Below are 15,785 nucleotides of genomic sequence, written 5' to 3'. Positions count from 1 at the left end.
CTAGACCTCCTCTCTAAAAGTTGTACATTCCACTGCCTACACAATATCCCCACGTGGATGTCTAATGTGCTAACATGTCCTGAACTAAACTCTTGACTGTCCCCTCCAAACCTCACCAATGAATGGCCCTCCCCAGCTCAGTTACAGGCAACTCCAGGTCTTCCAGTGTTCAGGCCAAAAATCTGGGAATCATCCAGGCTTTCTTTTTCATCAGCTTTCCTTTCCTCACACCTCACATCTGCACAAACAAAACAGATGCAAATTCCCTGCCCTTATAAGACTTAATTACATTGGAAGTAGAGGGGGCCAATAGAAAGTAAATTAGATAACATAATAGATAAGAAAGCAGGACAGTGGAAGATTTAGCCTGTGACAGAAAGAGGAACAGCTTTTTCTCCAAATCAAGTAAGACAAGATGCTGGTAGGTTTGGAGGTAGAAAGAGGCCTTAAGATTGCCTCCATATTCAAGCTGTATGAGAAGGGGAGGTTAGGCCACCCTCCAAGTGAGATAAAAAGGAGGCAGCAGGGTAGGATCAGGATAGAGCAGAGGCATCAGGAGAGCTATGGCAGGGAGGATCCAGCTGACATTGGATGCTTAGATTGCGAATTCCCTCCAGGGCAGCTACTATCATGTCAGGGCATGGGAGGAGAGAGGTTGGAATGACTCTGGCTTGGGGTTGTCAGCGGGTGTGGCAGGACAACAAAAACATGTGAGAGTAAAAGGGACTGGAAGGTGACTGAAATGATGGTAATGGGATCCAGACTGACTAAAAAGAAAAGGGAAGCTGAGAAGGTGCTATTAAGTAGGAGAAAACAGACTGATTGGACATAGGTCTTGAGGAGACTGAGGAACAGCAGGGTAGGAATGAAGGAGGGAACAAAGCAAGGTCTTCATGACCAGGGTGTAGGTAAAACATCAGTTTCCCCTAATCTCGCAGCTATCCCCACGGGGGTGAATCACATCATCTAGGGAGGGATCCCTATGTTGTATTGAGGAAAGCTAGTGAAAAATCCACCTGAGCTTGGGATTGCATAGAAGAGGACCTGGGTCTCATGGCTCTTTTCCAGGAGCTGAAAACCTGGTTGCCTATTACATCTCGGACCAAGACCATAGCAATTATTCTAAGAGAGATGATTGAACAAACAACTGTCAACCAGATAGTGAAGAGGTAGGAGGCAAAAAGGGGACTCTCAGGTATCACAGAGATAACCGCAATAGGAAGCCACCACGCTTAGGGCTGGGAACCAGAGGCAAGGCTGGGATCATTAAAATGTGGAAGCTTTTCCAGGAGCTGGGAGTGAAACCTCTCAGGCGTGGACACCACTCTCCTGGTACTGGTACCTCAGAAATGTGGGGACTCCACAGAGCTCGGATTCAAACCTCTGAAGAGGGGCCACCGGCTGATGGTGCGGTGATCTTCGAGTGGAGAGATGAAGCTGGTTCTACAAGTGTGGAAAACCGCACTCTGGAACCCACTATTCCTTCAGGAGTGAACAGCCACTGCTCAGCTTCTGGAAAACCACGGCTGTGCCATCGTTGTTAGAAACAGAAAGCAAATAGAACGGGGGAGCTCCCTTCTTCCCGCCTCCAGGCTCCAGTCTCTCATGTCCAAACCTGGTATACCCTAACAAAAAGCTCTCCAGCAAAGGAAAGATGTGGTTTGCAGAGTCTCATGACAAAGCAGAGTATGAAGATGTGTCTGGAGCTGAGACAACAGCCTCACAACCAGTGCCCCTACTGACCAGAAATTGGACCTTTATCCTGAGTCCTGGCTAGAAATTCCTAATCAAAGGATGAACTAACAGGTTCTAAAATCTCAAAGAGACCTCTAAAATCTATGCTATAATATTTAAGACAAACTAATTTTTAGCTTTTTAATTTTTAAAAAACTCTATAAAGGACAAAAACACAAGCACTTTTTTTTTTTGGCCCATGTTAGTGTAACGTGAGTTGCCATCTCAGACGGAACTGTAGTAATAACAAGTCAAAGCATATCAAGCTGCTTTTCCCAAAATGATGAAACCACAATCATGTATTTTCTCAAGTATCTTTCACATCTATAACAGATACTCAGAAGAGAGTTTAATTCTCTCAAAGTCTCTTCTTACTCTGATGGAGATTTGGAGAGAACACAAGAGGAATCAGAGCTAAATGCTTTTGTCCAATAAATTGAGTGATTCAGAATCTTGATGACAGGGCAGAAGAACTCCTTTTGGCATCTGCTCCAGTACCTGGTTGTCCTTGAGGTGCTTTTAACATCAGTTCCATCTGTGGCTTTTCTGTAACTGAAATCACAATGTACCAACATCCACAGAACCACTTCAAGTAAATGCTCTCATATCTATTTTATCTTAGGAGGATGTGGCAAAGTCCGATTTTATTCCAGTCGAAATGAACAAAGACCTCAGCACCATGGCACACTTGCCACAAGTCACTTGATGATTTTGAAGGTCAAGAAGTTTGAGTAATGCATATATTGCTTGGGGACTGAGTTCAGCAGAATATAATGGAAACCCAACTTACCCAATACTGTTCTCATATAACATGAGGCCCAGAGGAAGGCAGCTGTGATGGTTAATTTTGTGTCAACTTCACTGGGGAAGACGGTACCCAAATATTTGGTTAAATATCATTCCAAATGTATCTGTAAGGGTGTTTTTGGAAGAGATTAACATTTGAATTGGTAGACCGAGTAAACACATGGCCCTTCTCAGTGCATATGGGCATCATTCAATCCACTGGTGGCCTGAATAGATCAAAAAGATGGGGTAAAGGAGAATTAGCTCTCTCTATGCTCCAGTCCACTTGCAGACTGGAATTACACCATCAGCTCTCCTGGTTCTCAGGCCTTTGGACTTAGACTAGAATTTACACCATTGACTCTCTTGGTTCTCGAGCCTTTGGATTCAGACGGGAGCTATACCACCAGCTTTCCTGGGTCTCCAGCTTGCGGGGTACAGATCACTGGACTTAGCCTCCATAACTGTATGAACCAATTCCTTATAATAAATCTCTCTCCCTCCCCCGCAACAACTTTCTCTTTCTCCCTATCTCCTATCTCTTCTGTTTTTCTGTAGAACCTTAAAAAAGCAGTTCATGTTTTATACAAAATGATTTCATGATGCCATAAAAAAAAAAAAAAAAAAGAAAAGCCAAGCTTTATCTTCTGCTCTGCCATCTTTAGCACATCTTCATTGTCAAGATTGCAGGATGGCCACCAAGCATCTACGCATCATGATCACAGGCAAAGGACAAAATATGTATGTCAGCTAAGTCTGTCTCTTTCTCTTAGTAAAGCAACAGATTTCCAGGCAGTCCCACTCACCCACAGACTTCTATCCGTATCTTCTTCGCAGGACCATGTCACACGACCAACCCTAACTGCAAAAGGTCCTGGGAGGACAAGTTGTTTTAACTGTGCATATTACAGTTCTAAACAAATTAGGGCTCTGTTAGTAGAGAAGGAAAGAGAATGAACATTGGGTAAGTAACTAGTAGTGTCTACACCACACATATATGGCACATGAACTTGCACATCAAAAGAAGCAAAACAAAAACAGCCATATCTCAAATGAAATAATCCAATACAACAGTTAACAAAAAAGTGCAAATATTCACATAACTTCCTCTTCTCACAAATCTTACACTCTTAAACATGCCACTATGATGACATCATTAAACAAGAGGAAGAATTGTTATTTAAGCTTGACATATGATTTGATTTTTATAAAATCTATCGGGCAAAGATAGTTGGCAAAGTTTATGTCAATATCTGAGTCAGTCATAAGATTATTTCTCCAATGCATAAAAAGTAACCTGGCACAAAGGGTGGCCACCAAGTGGGAGGCTTATTTGCAATACAGATATCTAGCCAGAATACAGAAAGTACCATAAATCAGTGAGAAAAAAGCAGGCAATTCAGTAGGGGAAAAATGGACAGAAGTAAGCATTGAACAGGAGCTTCACAAAAGATAACATCCAAATGGCCATTAAACATATGAAAAAAGGTACTCAACTATATTAGCCATTAGAGAAATGCAAATTAAAGCCACAACGTGATACCATTATGACTACCAGAAGGGCTAAAATGAAAATGACAGAGGATATATCAAGTGTGGCAAGGAGGCAGAGTAACTGGAACTCTCAACTCCTGCTGTGGGAATGTGTTAACTGGTATAAGGTTTTCCTTTGGAAAACTCTTTGACAATAACTCTAATAGCCAAGTTTATACATACCCTATGTCCCAGAAATTTCATACCTTGGTATATATTCTTGTGAATATAAATACAGAAATGTATATTCACCAAGAAACACATATAAAACATCCATGCAAAAACCAGAAACAACTCACATGTCCATCATCAGTAGAATAAATTGTGAGACACAGCATCAAGACTGAAAAACCACAACGACACACATTGGGGATGAGTAAGTATCAGAACCCCTAAGCTGAGCCAAAGAAGTCAAGCACATACTGTTTGATTCCATTTATAAACAGGCAAATTGTTAAACACAGGCAAACGGGGTTCTTTTTTGGAATGACGAAAGTGTTCTAAGACTGTGGTGATGGTTGTGTAACTGTGAATATACTGACAACCTTTGTACACTTTAAATGGGTACAACTGATGGTATGTGAATTACACGTCGATATTTTTTAAAAATTATGTTAGAAATTAGGACCATGGCTATGACTAGAAGAGGACATGAAGAGATTTCTGGGGAGTTAATAACAATTACCTTTTCTGATTGGGGCGCTAGTTACTTTGTTTACTTTGTGAAATGTTTACTTTGTGAAAAACCTATCACGATGTGATACTCTAGTAATTTTTCTGTATGTATGTTATACTGCCAATAAGAAAATTTACATTAAAAGAAATGTAATTTAGCACTGAGTCTTAGGAAATAATTTTCAAAGGGCCAAACCACTGTCCTCTCAACAGACACTTGACGCATAACACTAGACTTCTTGCAACTATTCTTGCCCCAAACCTATCTCATACTTAATTTATTACTTATTTTTGAGACAGGGTCTCACTCTGTCACCCAGGCTGGAACGCAGCAGTGTGATCACTGCTTACTACAGCCTCGACCTCCTGGGCTCACACAATCCTTCCACCTCAACCCAAGTAGCTGGGACTACACGTGCACGCCACCACACCTGGCTAATTTTTGTATTTTTTGTAGAGATGAGGTCTCACCATGTTGCCCAGGCTGGCCTCAAACTCCTGAGCTCAAGTGATCTGCCCGCCTTGGCTTCGCAGAGTGCTGGCATTACAGGCGTGAGCCACCACACCCAGCCAAACCTATCTCGTACTTTAACTGACCTCCCATTTATTTTGTAATACCTTGTTTAATCTGGCTTTATCCAACAATGTGCAACCAGCCCAAGGTGATCGGCTATACATACTGCCAATTTTCTAACAGATGGCTTACAAGTTTCTTTTCTCGGTTCTTCTATGGACATCTCCTCATTTTAAACTTAAGAATTACATATTACGGCAGAAGTATTTAGCATTTTGAAGTACTGTAGGTTCTATAATCTGCTAAATTTCACACTAACAATGAGAGCCAAGTGTTATCTCCATATTAAAAAAAATCAAAAAAGAACTATAGTCCTTTTGTCCTAGATTCATCTAACAGGTCATTTCCTTCTTTAATTCTACTGATAATTGCTTTAATCGGTGGTTTTCCAAACAACTCCATTAAAAAGTGGGCAAAGGACATGAACAGACACTTCACAAAAGAAGACATACATGCAGCCAACAAACATAGGAAGAAAAGCTCAACATCACTGATCATTAGAGAAATGCAAATCAAAACCTCAATAAGCTACCATCCCACACCAGTCAGAATGGCTATTATCAAAAAATTAAAAAATAACAGATGCTGGTGAGGTTGTAGAGAAAAAAGGAACGCTTTTATACTATTGGTGGGAGTGTAAATTAGTTCAACCATTGTTGAAGACAGTGTGGCAATTCTTCAAAGAACTAGAGACAGTAATACCATTCAATCCAACAATCCCATTCCTGGGTATATAACCAAAGGAATATATATCATTCTATTATAAAGACACACTCACATGTATGTTCACTGTGACACAATTCACAATAGCAAAGACATGGAATCAACCCAAATGCCCACCAATGATAGCCTGGATAAAGAAAATGTGGTACATATACACTATGGAATACTACACAGCCATACAAAGGAATGAGATCATGTCCTCTGCAGGGACATGGATGGAGCTGGAGGCCATTATCCTTATCAAACTAACACAGAAACAGCAAAGCAAATACCACATGTTCTCACTTGTAAGTAGGAGCTGAACAATGAGAACACATGGACACACAGGGGTAACAACACACACTGGGGCCTGTTGGAGGATGGCGGGTGGGAGGAGGGAGAGGATCAGGAAGAATAGCTAGTGGATGCCGGGCTTAATATCTGGGTGATAGGATGATGTGTGCAGCAAACCACCATGACACGTGTTCACCTATGCAACAAACCTGCACATCCTGCACATATACCCCTGAAATTAACATAAAAGTTTGAAATTAAAAAAAAAAATCAGTGGTTTTCAAACTGCTGACCACCATACATTAATGAGTTGTCAACCAATTTTGAGGATAACCACCAGCATATTTTTAAAAAGAAACACAACAGATGAGAAAACATAAGAATGTGCCTTGCACATGGTACGGCCAGTGACTTTGTTTCAGGTAGACGTGCCTGTAGTACATGTAATACTGGGTCTCCATGCACTTGTTTTGAGTTGTGGTTCAAAAGTTTCAAATTCTACAGCTCTTACACTTCTACTTCCCAGGATGGCCAAACTTAGAAAGGCAGGCACAGACTGCACAGACTGCAACGCTCATGGTTCCTAACATCTCCTAAGTCTGAAAGGAAAAGCAGTTGACCGCAAAGGCAATTTAGTTTTGGCAAGTTGTAAAACTGTGAGTTGAGAAAGGCCAGGACAGCGGATTGCAGGAGTGACTCTTGACTGTCCCGGCCTGAAGCTCAGTGAAAGAGTCTGCGATCACCAAAAGGCAGCTCGAAACTTCTCAGCTGCTCTCATTGGTAAAATTATGTGTTAAACTTGAACACTGTGAGAAAAAGTTGAGGAAGTTGGTGCTTACAGAGAGGGAAGAAGAGACTCAACAGAACGAAGTGGCCTAGTGAGAGTGACCAGCAGAGGCAACACAAGGATTCATTTAAGCAAGTTGTATAAAGTTTACAATGGGGGAAAAATAAATAATCAATGCTTTCATGATAAATTGTTCTGATCAACATAAAAATACATTCTTTTTTTAAATGAGCATGTTTCCAATATTCTGAATGGGGTCAGCTCACACCATAGCTGCGCGGCTGGCCACACTGCCCTCCCTAGCTATTCCACACCACCAGAAATTATTTTTAAATTTCAAATGATTTTAAAGCTACTGTTAACCATTAAAGGACTAGCGTGTGGTTATAGTTCAGCCAATGGAACTGCAGAGTCTGTGATGAAAACCAGTTGCCGTAACAGTGTTCCCATAGCAACCCTCTGGGGACTGGCGCTGGCTCTTGCGCTCTGGACAGCTGGAAGCTCTTACATCAATATACCGTGAGAAACTGCTTTTCGGCTCAAGACTCCCAATATGACACGATACCATAGATTGCTATGGGATAAACTTATTCTTTAGGGGCTTCATGGGAGTATACTGGGGGAAGGAGGAGGCACAATCCATTAAGTTGTGTTCTACCAGACATGCAGACAAAGGAAAGAGGCAGAGCTCAGCTTAATGCTCCCTCTCATTGAAACTGCCCCACTTCGTTCTACCATCCTTCTGTGTGAAGCATTAACCTCATGGGGTGGGGCAGGGTAGGGGGGGTACAAAGGTGAGCACATGTGGCTGAAAAGCAGCCAATGATATGAATCCCCAAATTCAAATCTATCAAAGATTTGGAAACACTGGTGTTTTCCAACCTGCTTTCTTTCTGGATACATTATTACTTTCTTTCCAACAAAAAGGTGGTTGCATTTCCAAGTTATTTACTGAGATCAAACCCTAGAGTGCTCTAAAGTGCTGGAGTAGGTCAGGATATCACCAGAAGGCAGAGCTTAGCATTAAAAGTCATACTGCTATCAAGCCTGTTTCCTAGTCCTCTGAGTTCTCACTGAGCGCTCTGGGCCCACAGCAGATCACTAAGTTCCATTCTTAGCGACAGCTGCCTGCCTAGCTCTGGTCTCTCAGGACCGCTCCCTTCCTCCTACGAGATTCGGACTTTCCTCTGTCTCTTTCCACGTGTCAATTATCTTTGGCCTCAGCTTTACTTTCCTAATTGTCCCCCAAAGACTGAAATCACAGCCACAACCTCCAGATTGCTGCAGGCTCTATGCTGCAACACTGAAAAATACTGCTCTGTCTTTGCAGTTGGCAATGACACTCCTAGGAAATGCACTATTTACTTCTGAAGGGAACTCAGTGTTTTATGAAATTTGAATTCAGAGACACAACTCTTAATGGATAGGAGTCTGGGGAGGAAGAATGGGAGGAATTTATCTAAGGACTGTGATTGATTTTAAAAGGTATGTCTTCACTGTTTTATAAACAACTACAAACAGAAATACGTATCTGCTGAGCCAAATTTTCACGATTTGGAAATTGGGGAAGGGCATTTTTCTATATATATCCTCATGTTATTTGCAGTCATTTGAAGATCTTTAATTTCAGGGAAATGGAAAACTTCTCTGAGGGGATCTACATCTTTGAATGTGCTTCCCTTGAATGGTCACAGCCCTGTGGAACAGGTTCCTTTTTTCTCTAAACCATCTACCACACTGACCAATTTTAGGAGGTACTGGTGTCACATGACAGTTTCTTTATATGGAACATTAACTAACTGCAAAACAGAAGACAACAAGAAATTAATGAACTACTCTGTGTGACCTGATGGTGAATACAGAAAAAGTAACTCGGAGAGTACTCATTCAACAATATTTATAAATAGGTCCTATATAAAAAATCTAGATTGCTGTCATATCTTACGAAAGACTGTCTCTCACTTGCGCTGGTAAGTTACACTAAGCTCTGATTTTTTTTGTGGGGGGGGGAGGGGACAGAGTCGCACTCCGTTGCCCAGGCTGGAGTGCAGTGGCACGATCTCGGCTCACTGCAAGCTCTGCCTCCCGGGTTCACGCCATTCTCTCGCCTCAGCCTCCCGAGTAGCTGGGACTACAGGCACCTGCCACCACGCCCGGCTAATTTTTTGTATTTTTAGCAGAGACAGGGTTTCACAGTGTTAGCCAGAATGGTCTCTACCTCCTGACCTCGTGATCTGCCCACCTCGGCCTCCCAAAGTGCTGGGATTACAGGCGTGAGCCACCGCGCCTGGCCCCCTCTAACTGATTTAATAACAAGAAAAGGTTTCCAAATGAGGGAGTGGGAGGCAGGGAACCCCAAATCAATTCCAGACAGTGGACCTCAGCCACCACCATGCATATAACCATCAGAAACGATCCTGTCTAGGCACAGCAGAAGAGCGCAAGTGGCCAAAACTGGCTTTTGAACCTTCCCAAGAGGGACCAGAATAGACCGCTGTGAATCTACACCCCCCTACTTGGTGGCATCTAGCTTCCACCACATCCCCGGCCCTTCTCAATGCAGAACTGGCTGAAAGCAGGAACAGCCGCAGGGTTCAGATACAGTAAATGCTTAATCGACGTTTCCATGATTACTGCTGTTGCTGCTAACACCATCATTATTACTGTTATTGTTTTGTGAGGACACACTGCCCCTAAACACAGGGCTCCTGAAAGGGACTCTGGCTTCCCTCTAATGACAAAAGTGACACAACAACTAATATTTACGAGCTCTTATTATTTGCCAGTGTGCTCAGCATTCTGCTTGAACACAAAAGTGATGCTACGAAGCATGGACTATTATTACCAACTACCACTTAAGACAACGAAGCTGAGGCTTAGAAAGATCCAGTTGCTTGCTAAGGTCATACAGCGAGCAGGTGCGGAGCTGAGATGTGAAGCTGGAAGTTCTGCCTTTGGAGCCCCCCCTCTTACCGCTATCCAGCGCCACCACTCCACCTGCTCCGGGAGCATCCGCTCACACATGCTGCCATGTGAACAGAGGCCTCTCAGGTTCTAAAGCATAGTAACAGGTCACAGTGATATCTGAGTATGACATTGTGCAACATTAGAACGAGCCCTCACTGTGGAAAACCAAGGCCAGGACAGACTCTCGGGTGGGGACATCAGTACCAGCACCTTCCTCCTCTGTTGGCGGGTGTGGCCGGGAACACAGTCTGCCCAGGTCTACTAGCATCATCACAATTTCCCCACTCTCCCTGGCATCACAAACCACTGTCCCGCCTTAACCTTGATGCACTGGGGTTATTCTGTTTTGAACTTAGTTTGCTATGATGTGCCATCTCTGTTTCTTCAAACTTCTATTTCCTATTAATTGTATCTGTCCTGAGAGATGACAAATACTAAAATTTACACTTCTTGGAAGATAAAAGCAAGCTTTGAAATGCAAGAAAAATAACATTTGAGTTATACCAGTAATAATATTTACATTCAAATTCTATTGCAAGACAGCAAAAGTTCAGCAACATTTAAGGACTATAAAGTTTCATTCAATGGTCCCATGTTTTTGAAATATATAAAAATATTTTATATAAATATTACATAAAAGACAATAGGCAAATTATAATATTTTACTGAAATAATTAAGTTCATCCTCAAATGTTTCTTTTTAATCATCTAACCACAACTTTCGGGTCAACTGAAAAAAAGGTCATTTTAAACCCCCTTCTGTCGTCTACGGATTTAAATTGTGAGGAAAAATCTTTAAAACGTAATTTTGGACTAATTAAAATGAAAGCAAGAAGGAAAAATCAGCTTGCAGTCAGATACGAAATGAAGGCCAACACAGTTCTTAAAACCAATCAAGAGTTACATCAGGTAGAACTCAGAGATTGGAAACTCCAGTTTTCTTCTTTCCTCATTCCTGTTGGTAATTCCAGAAGTCCACAGCCTGCTTCCATAAGTTTCTTATTGTTATTAACACACCATACACAGATCTCACAGTGCATTGTACTCCACACATTTGGATGGGTCTGTAGGAAAGTGTTTCTGGCAAATGGTCATTAACCTCTTCAATCCCTAAGAAAATAAGGAAAACAAAGGTTGGTTATGACATGGTTACATTATTCTTAACTGCCTTCCTCTGAACTCGTATCAGTTTGTCAATGTCCCCATAAAATGCAGCAGACCCAAGCAAATTCACTCAGATGTATGCCTAGAGAAATTTTTCCTGTGCACCTGCAGGTCCACACAAGAATGTTCATCACAGAACTGTTCACAATAACAAAACCAAAAAACTGGAAACAACCCAAATTTCCATCCATAGGAGGACATATGAAAAAAACTTTAGTGTGCTCACAAATGGGATATCTTACAGCAGTAAAAATGAATTAACTCTAGCTACATATAACAATTCGGCCCGTCTCAACCAGGTTCCAATAGAGAATTAAGCTCTAACTGCCCAGCCTAAGGCATCCATTGTATGTAATGAGATAACTTCTCCCTTATGCATCTAAAATTTAGGAGACTATTTATGTATCATGTTTGGAGGACTGAGAAAATACACTCAAATTATTTTCTGTGTTCTGTGGTCAAGATGAGGGGCTCTGGTTGGGAAAGGCCGATGTATATGAATCTTAGAAGCAATGTCGAAAGTAAAAAGCAAGTGGCATGAAGTGTTACTACCTTCAGTGACACCCTTTTCATAAAATTCAAAAACAAGTAAAAAATGTATTGCTTAGAAATGCACATATAACATGGTGGAACTGTTTTTCAAAAAGAAAGGAAATGACAAACTTAAGTGCAAGGTAATGGTTACTTCTGGAGTATGGAAGGAAAATATCGTTTCAATGGTTTTCAGAATGTTCTAGTTCTTAAACTGGGAGTAAGGCTTTTAGACATTTATTTTATTACTTACTTTATAACTTGTGCTTTACATGTATTCTTTTGTATGTACCAAATATTACACAATAAAACCACTTTAATATGTCAGTAAAAACTGACTACAACATTCCAAGTGTGATCTGGCCATTCTTGCAGAATTCACTAGAAGTAGTCACTGCACTACTTTTGTTCTGTATCTTGGCAACTGCAACCAAGACCCTTAGCTGTTTTTAGACAACTACAATACACACACCTAATTCCCACTGATCTCACAAAATTCAAGTGCCTTTTGTCTCTACAGCAGTTTGGCCAGTTCTCCAGTGTATAACTTTATAGTTAGATTTTTTAAGCTGATTAAAACAACTATCACTATTCAATTTCATCCTGTCTCTTTCAACTCATCCTTCAGTCTGTGATCTTTTAGAATCCTTGGTCGACATTTAGCTTTAGTTATTCTTCTTAGCTTTCTCATCCACCACTCGGTAAACATGTCCTCTAAGTCATTATCCAAATACTCAATACCCTGCGCAAACAGGCCAGGGCAAGGGCAGAGACCTGAGACACACCACGATCGAGCTCTCTCCAAAACGATCTTGGGAAGAGTCTATAACCAGCAATGAATCCTATTCACTGTGCAATTCATTAACGCACATATTTCCTTGTTTACAAGGAAAGACTTTGCCAAAGGTCTTACTGAAATCTATGTAACTTAACACCTGTTAAGCTCAATAAAATCACCAAAACAAACAAACAACACAAAAATCCCTGCAAAATCTCATTGGTCCCATAGTAAGCAGACAACACAAATATTAATCACAGTCAGTATCCATGGGTTATGTGTCCATGGATTCAACCAACCCTGGTTAAAAAATATTCGGAAAAAAACGGCAACAAAAAAAGAATTAAAAATAATACAAATAAATATCATATAATAACTATTTAAATAGCATTTACATTGTGTTGGGTATTGTAAGTAATCTAGAGATGATTTAAAGTATACAGGAGGATGTGCATAGATTATATGCAAATAGTATATCATTTTCTATCAGGGACTTGAGCATCCAGATTTTGGTATCTGCAGGGTCCTGGAACCAATCCCTGAGGATATTAAGGGACAAGTGACATACTTCTATGAATGGAGCCATAATCTAACAGATTCCACATCAGAGAAACAAGACTGTGAAGTATTTAAAGTCCTTGGTGGATTCAAGGATTGCCCATATTATGAGATTTAGGAATTAGGGGTGTGAAGGGAGGTTATCTTTCAACTGATTCACAAGAAGGGCTTTTGCACACGTAATTCACTTGGCTCCTTTTTGTTGTTGTTGTTCCCTGTGTAATCAGGTATTTGCTTTGGGATAAAGACCATTCCATCACATAATCCAGCTTCTCCTGCTGTGAATTCTAATCATGTGTATGCAGAACTTTGATCGGTAGCCATGGAAATATAGATGATAGCACTAATTTGGCATCTTAAGGTTCCTGAAGGAATAGGTGAGAAGAGGGGCAAAGTCAGGCAAGAGAACACCCTGATGAAATACAAATAGCTTCACTCAGCAGCAGAGCATGGCAAGAATTGTTATGCGCAAGTGGAAGGCAAACTGATGGTTTGCCTTGGAGGTGGTTTTCCCCATGTCAGAAGAATTGGAATCTTAGGTGTGTGCTCCTTACAGAAGACGTTTGTGATGCCTATTTATACTCACTAAGCACATTCTATGATTTAAAAACATATACTAGTGTTCTCCCTGAAATCTTAGCTGCCAAGGGTTGTGACACTCAATCATTTTAGTCATAAGTAGTTACCACAGAGTGGTATGATAAATTTTTGTAAAAAAGGTTTGAGAGTGCATGGCAGAGATAGGTGTGTAATCTCAGGACAGAATATCGTTATTTTCCAGATGGAAACAAATCTTTTCAATTAGACCCCTCGGGATTTCAGTTTCAAACTGCTTATGGATGCTTAAGCCAGTAAAACAATGAGCTGCTTAGCTTAGCTTATGGCAAATGGCTTAAAAACTTGTGGTATTTTTAATTGGCTTTTTATTTATATAAAGGCAATACCCTTATCTAACAAATGTTTATTCAGTGCCTACTATACGTACTGTTCTAGGCTCTGGAAATACAGTAGCGAAGAAGCCAGAAAAAATCCCACCCTCCTGAGATCGAATTGTGATAAGGGAAGACAGGCAAGAAACAAAATAAATTCATAAAAAAAAATTTTCAACGATGCTAAGTGCTTTGGAGAAAATAAAGCAGGCAAGTGGGTTATGCGGACGTGTGGGGCAACCTGAAGGACTTTGGCTTGGACTCTGTGAACTAGGAAGCCCCTGCAGGGTTCTGAACAACAGAGCAACACGATCTGACTATATGTGAACTGGATCAGTCTGGGGAATGCTGCTAAGAAACTGGAGAGGAGCAATAAGAGAAGCTCAGGGACCAGAGAGAAGACACTGGAATAATTCAGATGAGAGGTGGTGGCTGGACCCAGTGGCAGCAAGGAAGGTGGTGAGAAGGGATCGGGCTCCAGACATACTTTGAATATAGAACCATCAAGCTTTGACATGGATAGGATATGGGTTGTGACAGGAAGAAAAAAGCCAAGGATAATTCCGGGTTTTGTGTGTACACTGTTTGAGGGGGAAAAAAAAATCACACAATTCTTGTATCAAATAATAGCAGTCCTCTACCTCACTCTTTCCAAATCCTAATTCCAGCTCTCCACAGGCAACTCTTTTCAAACGTTTTAAGTGTTTCCTCTGGCATTTATTGCCACATTTCTAAATACTATACTGACAGTGCTTGGTTTTTCCACCAGATACTAGTGATATCTCCTGACTTCCTACTATGAAGCAGAGGATATCTCACTCTTACACCACTGTCCACTGGCCCCACATATGCACACACACGCCTAAAAAGCACTTTCTCCCCCATCCTCCCCAAACCACATTTTTAGTGAAATCAATATTCAGGGTTTTCCTTATAAAGGCTATACAAATATCGTTCAAAGCAAACCCACATAACATATTATGATGATGACCTCTCATAAGTTTTTTTCCTCTTTTTGTTTTGTTTTTCTAATCCATTCTCCAACATGAGACTACCCTCGCATGCCCAAACATCACTCAGGATCTGCTCAGACATGCCAGGGAATATAAGCTCTTCCATTTCTTCCTGGAGTCCTTCAACCATCTACTCTAACCTGGACCCACTTGTACTGCTACCATCCTGGAGCATGACATCCCTGCAGCTCCAGCCTGGGGATTCCTCTCGCCTTGCTCTGTGCTGGATCTCAGCTCTTGGATCTTTTTGTTTGGGTGGAGGACATCCTCAGGTAGAGTCAAGACTGCCCACGTTCCAATCCCAATTCTACCACTGACTAGCCATGTGACCTTGAGAATTCACTTCTCTACGCCTCTTCCCCACTTACAAAACAGGGAAATGTAAGTGTCCATCTCATATTGTGGCTGTAAAGTACTGAAGGGAAGCACAGTAAGCACTACATAAGTGTCAGCTATGACGATAATGACTACAGAGAATGTGTGCATGGGAGATGTCATTAGCCTATATTTACCCTTCACTTGATAGTTCAGAAAGGAAGAGAATTCTGAGTTGGACATTATTTCCCTAGCTATTGCAAAGGCACTGCTCCACTGTCTTCTACCTTCTACTGCTATTAGTGAGAAGTATGACAGTATTTTAATTCCTGCACCTTTGTAAGTGACCTGTTCTCTGAAGTCTTTGAAATCTTCTCTTTAGCTTTGGCCTTCCAACACTGCATTCTTTTGTGCCTTGATGTGAACTCTTCCTATTCATTTGCTC

The 15,785-nt window shown here is 41.2% G+C and overlaps 1 protein-coding gene across 5 annotated transcripts in view; it reads right to left on the bottom strand.

The window, feature by feature from the left end:
* Positions 1 to 10,562: 10,562 nt before the first annotated feature.
* PRPF18 (pre-mRNA processing factor 18) overlaps positions 10,563 to 15,785 on the bottom strand; it is a 54,767-nt gene continuing 49,544 nt past the window's right edge. For all 5 annotated transcript variants that reach the window (XM_055352385.1, XM_031015012.2, XM_055352384.2 and 2 more), the window contains one exon: positions 10,563 to 11,162. In XM_055352385.1, the coding sequence (XP_055208360.1) occupies positions 11,082 to 11,162 (81 nt within the window). In that variant the 3' untranslated portion in view covers positions 10,563 to 11,081. The remainder of the gene's footprint in view (positions 11,163 to 15,785) is intronic.

Source organism: Gorilla gorilla, chromosome 8 (assembly GCF_029281585.2).
Source record: "Gorilla gorilla gorilla isolate KB3781 chromosome 8, NHGRI_mGorGor1-v2.1_pri, whole genome shotgun sequence".
Lineage (NCBI taxonomy): Eukaryota > Metazoa > Chordata > Mammalia > Primates > Hominidae > Gorilla > Gorilla gorilla.
The sequence above is the reverse complement of the archived record's forward strand: the minus strand, read 5'-3'. Positions and strand labels throughout refer to the sequence as shown.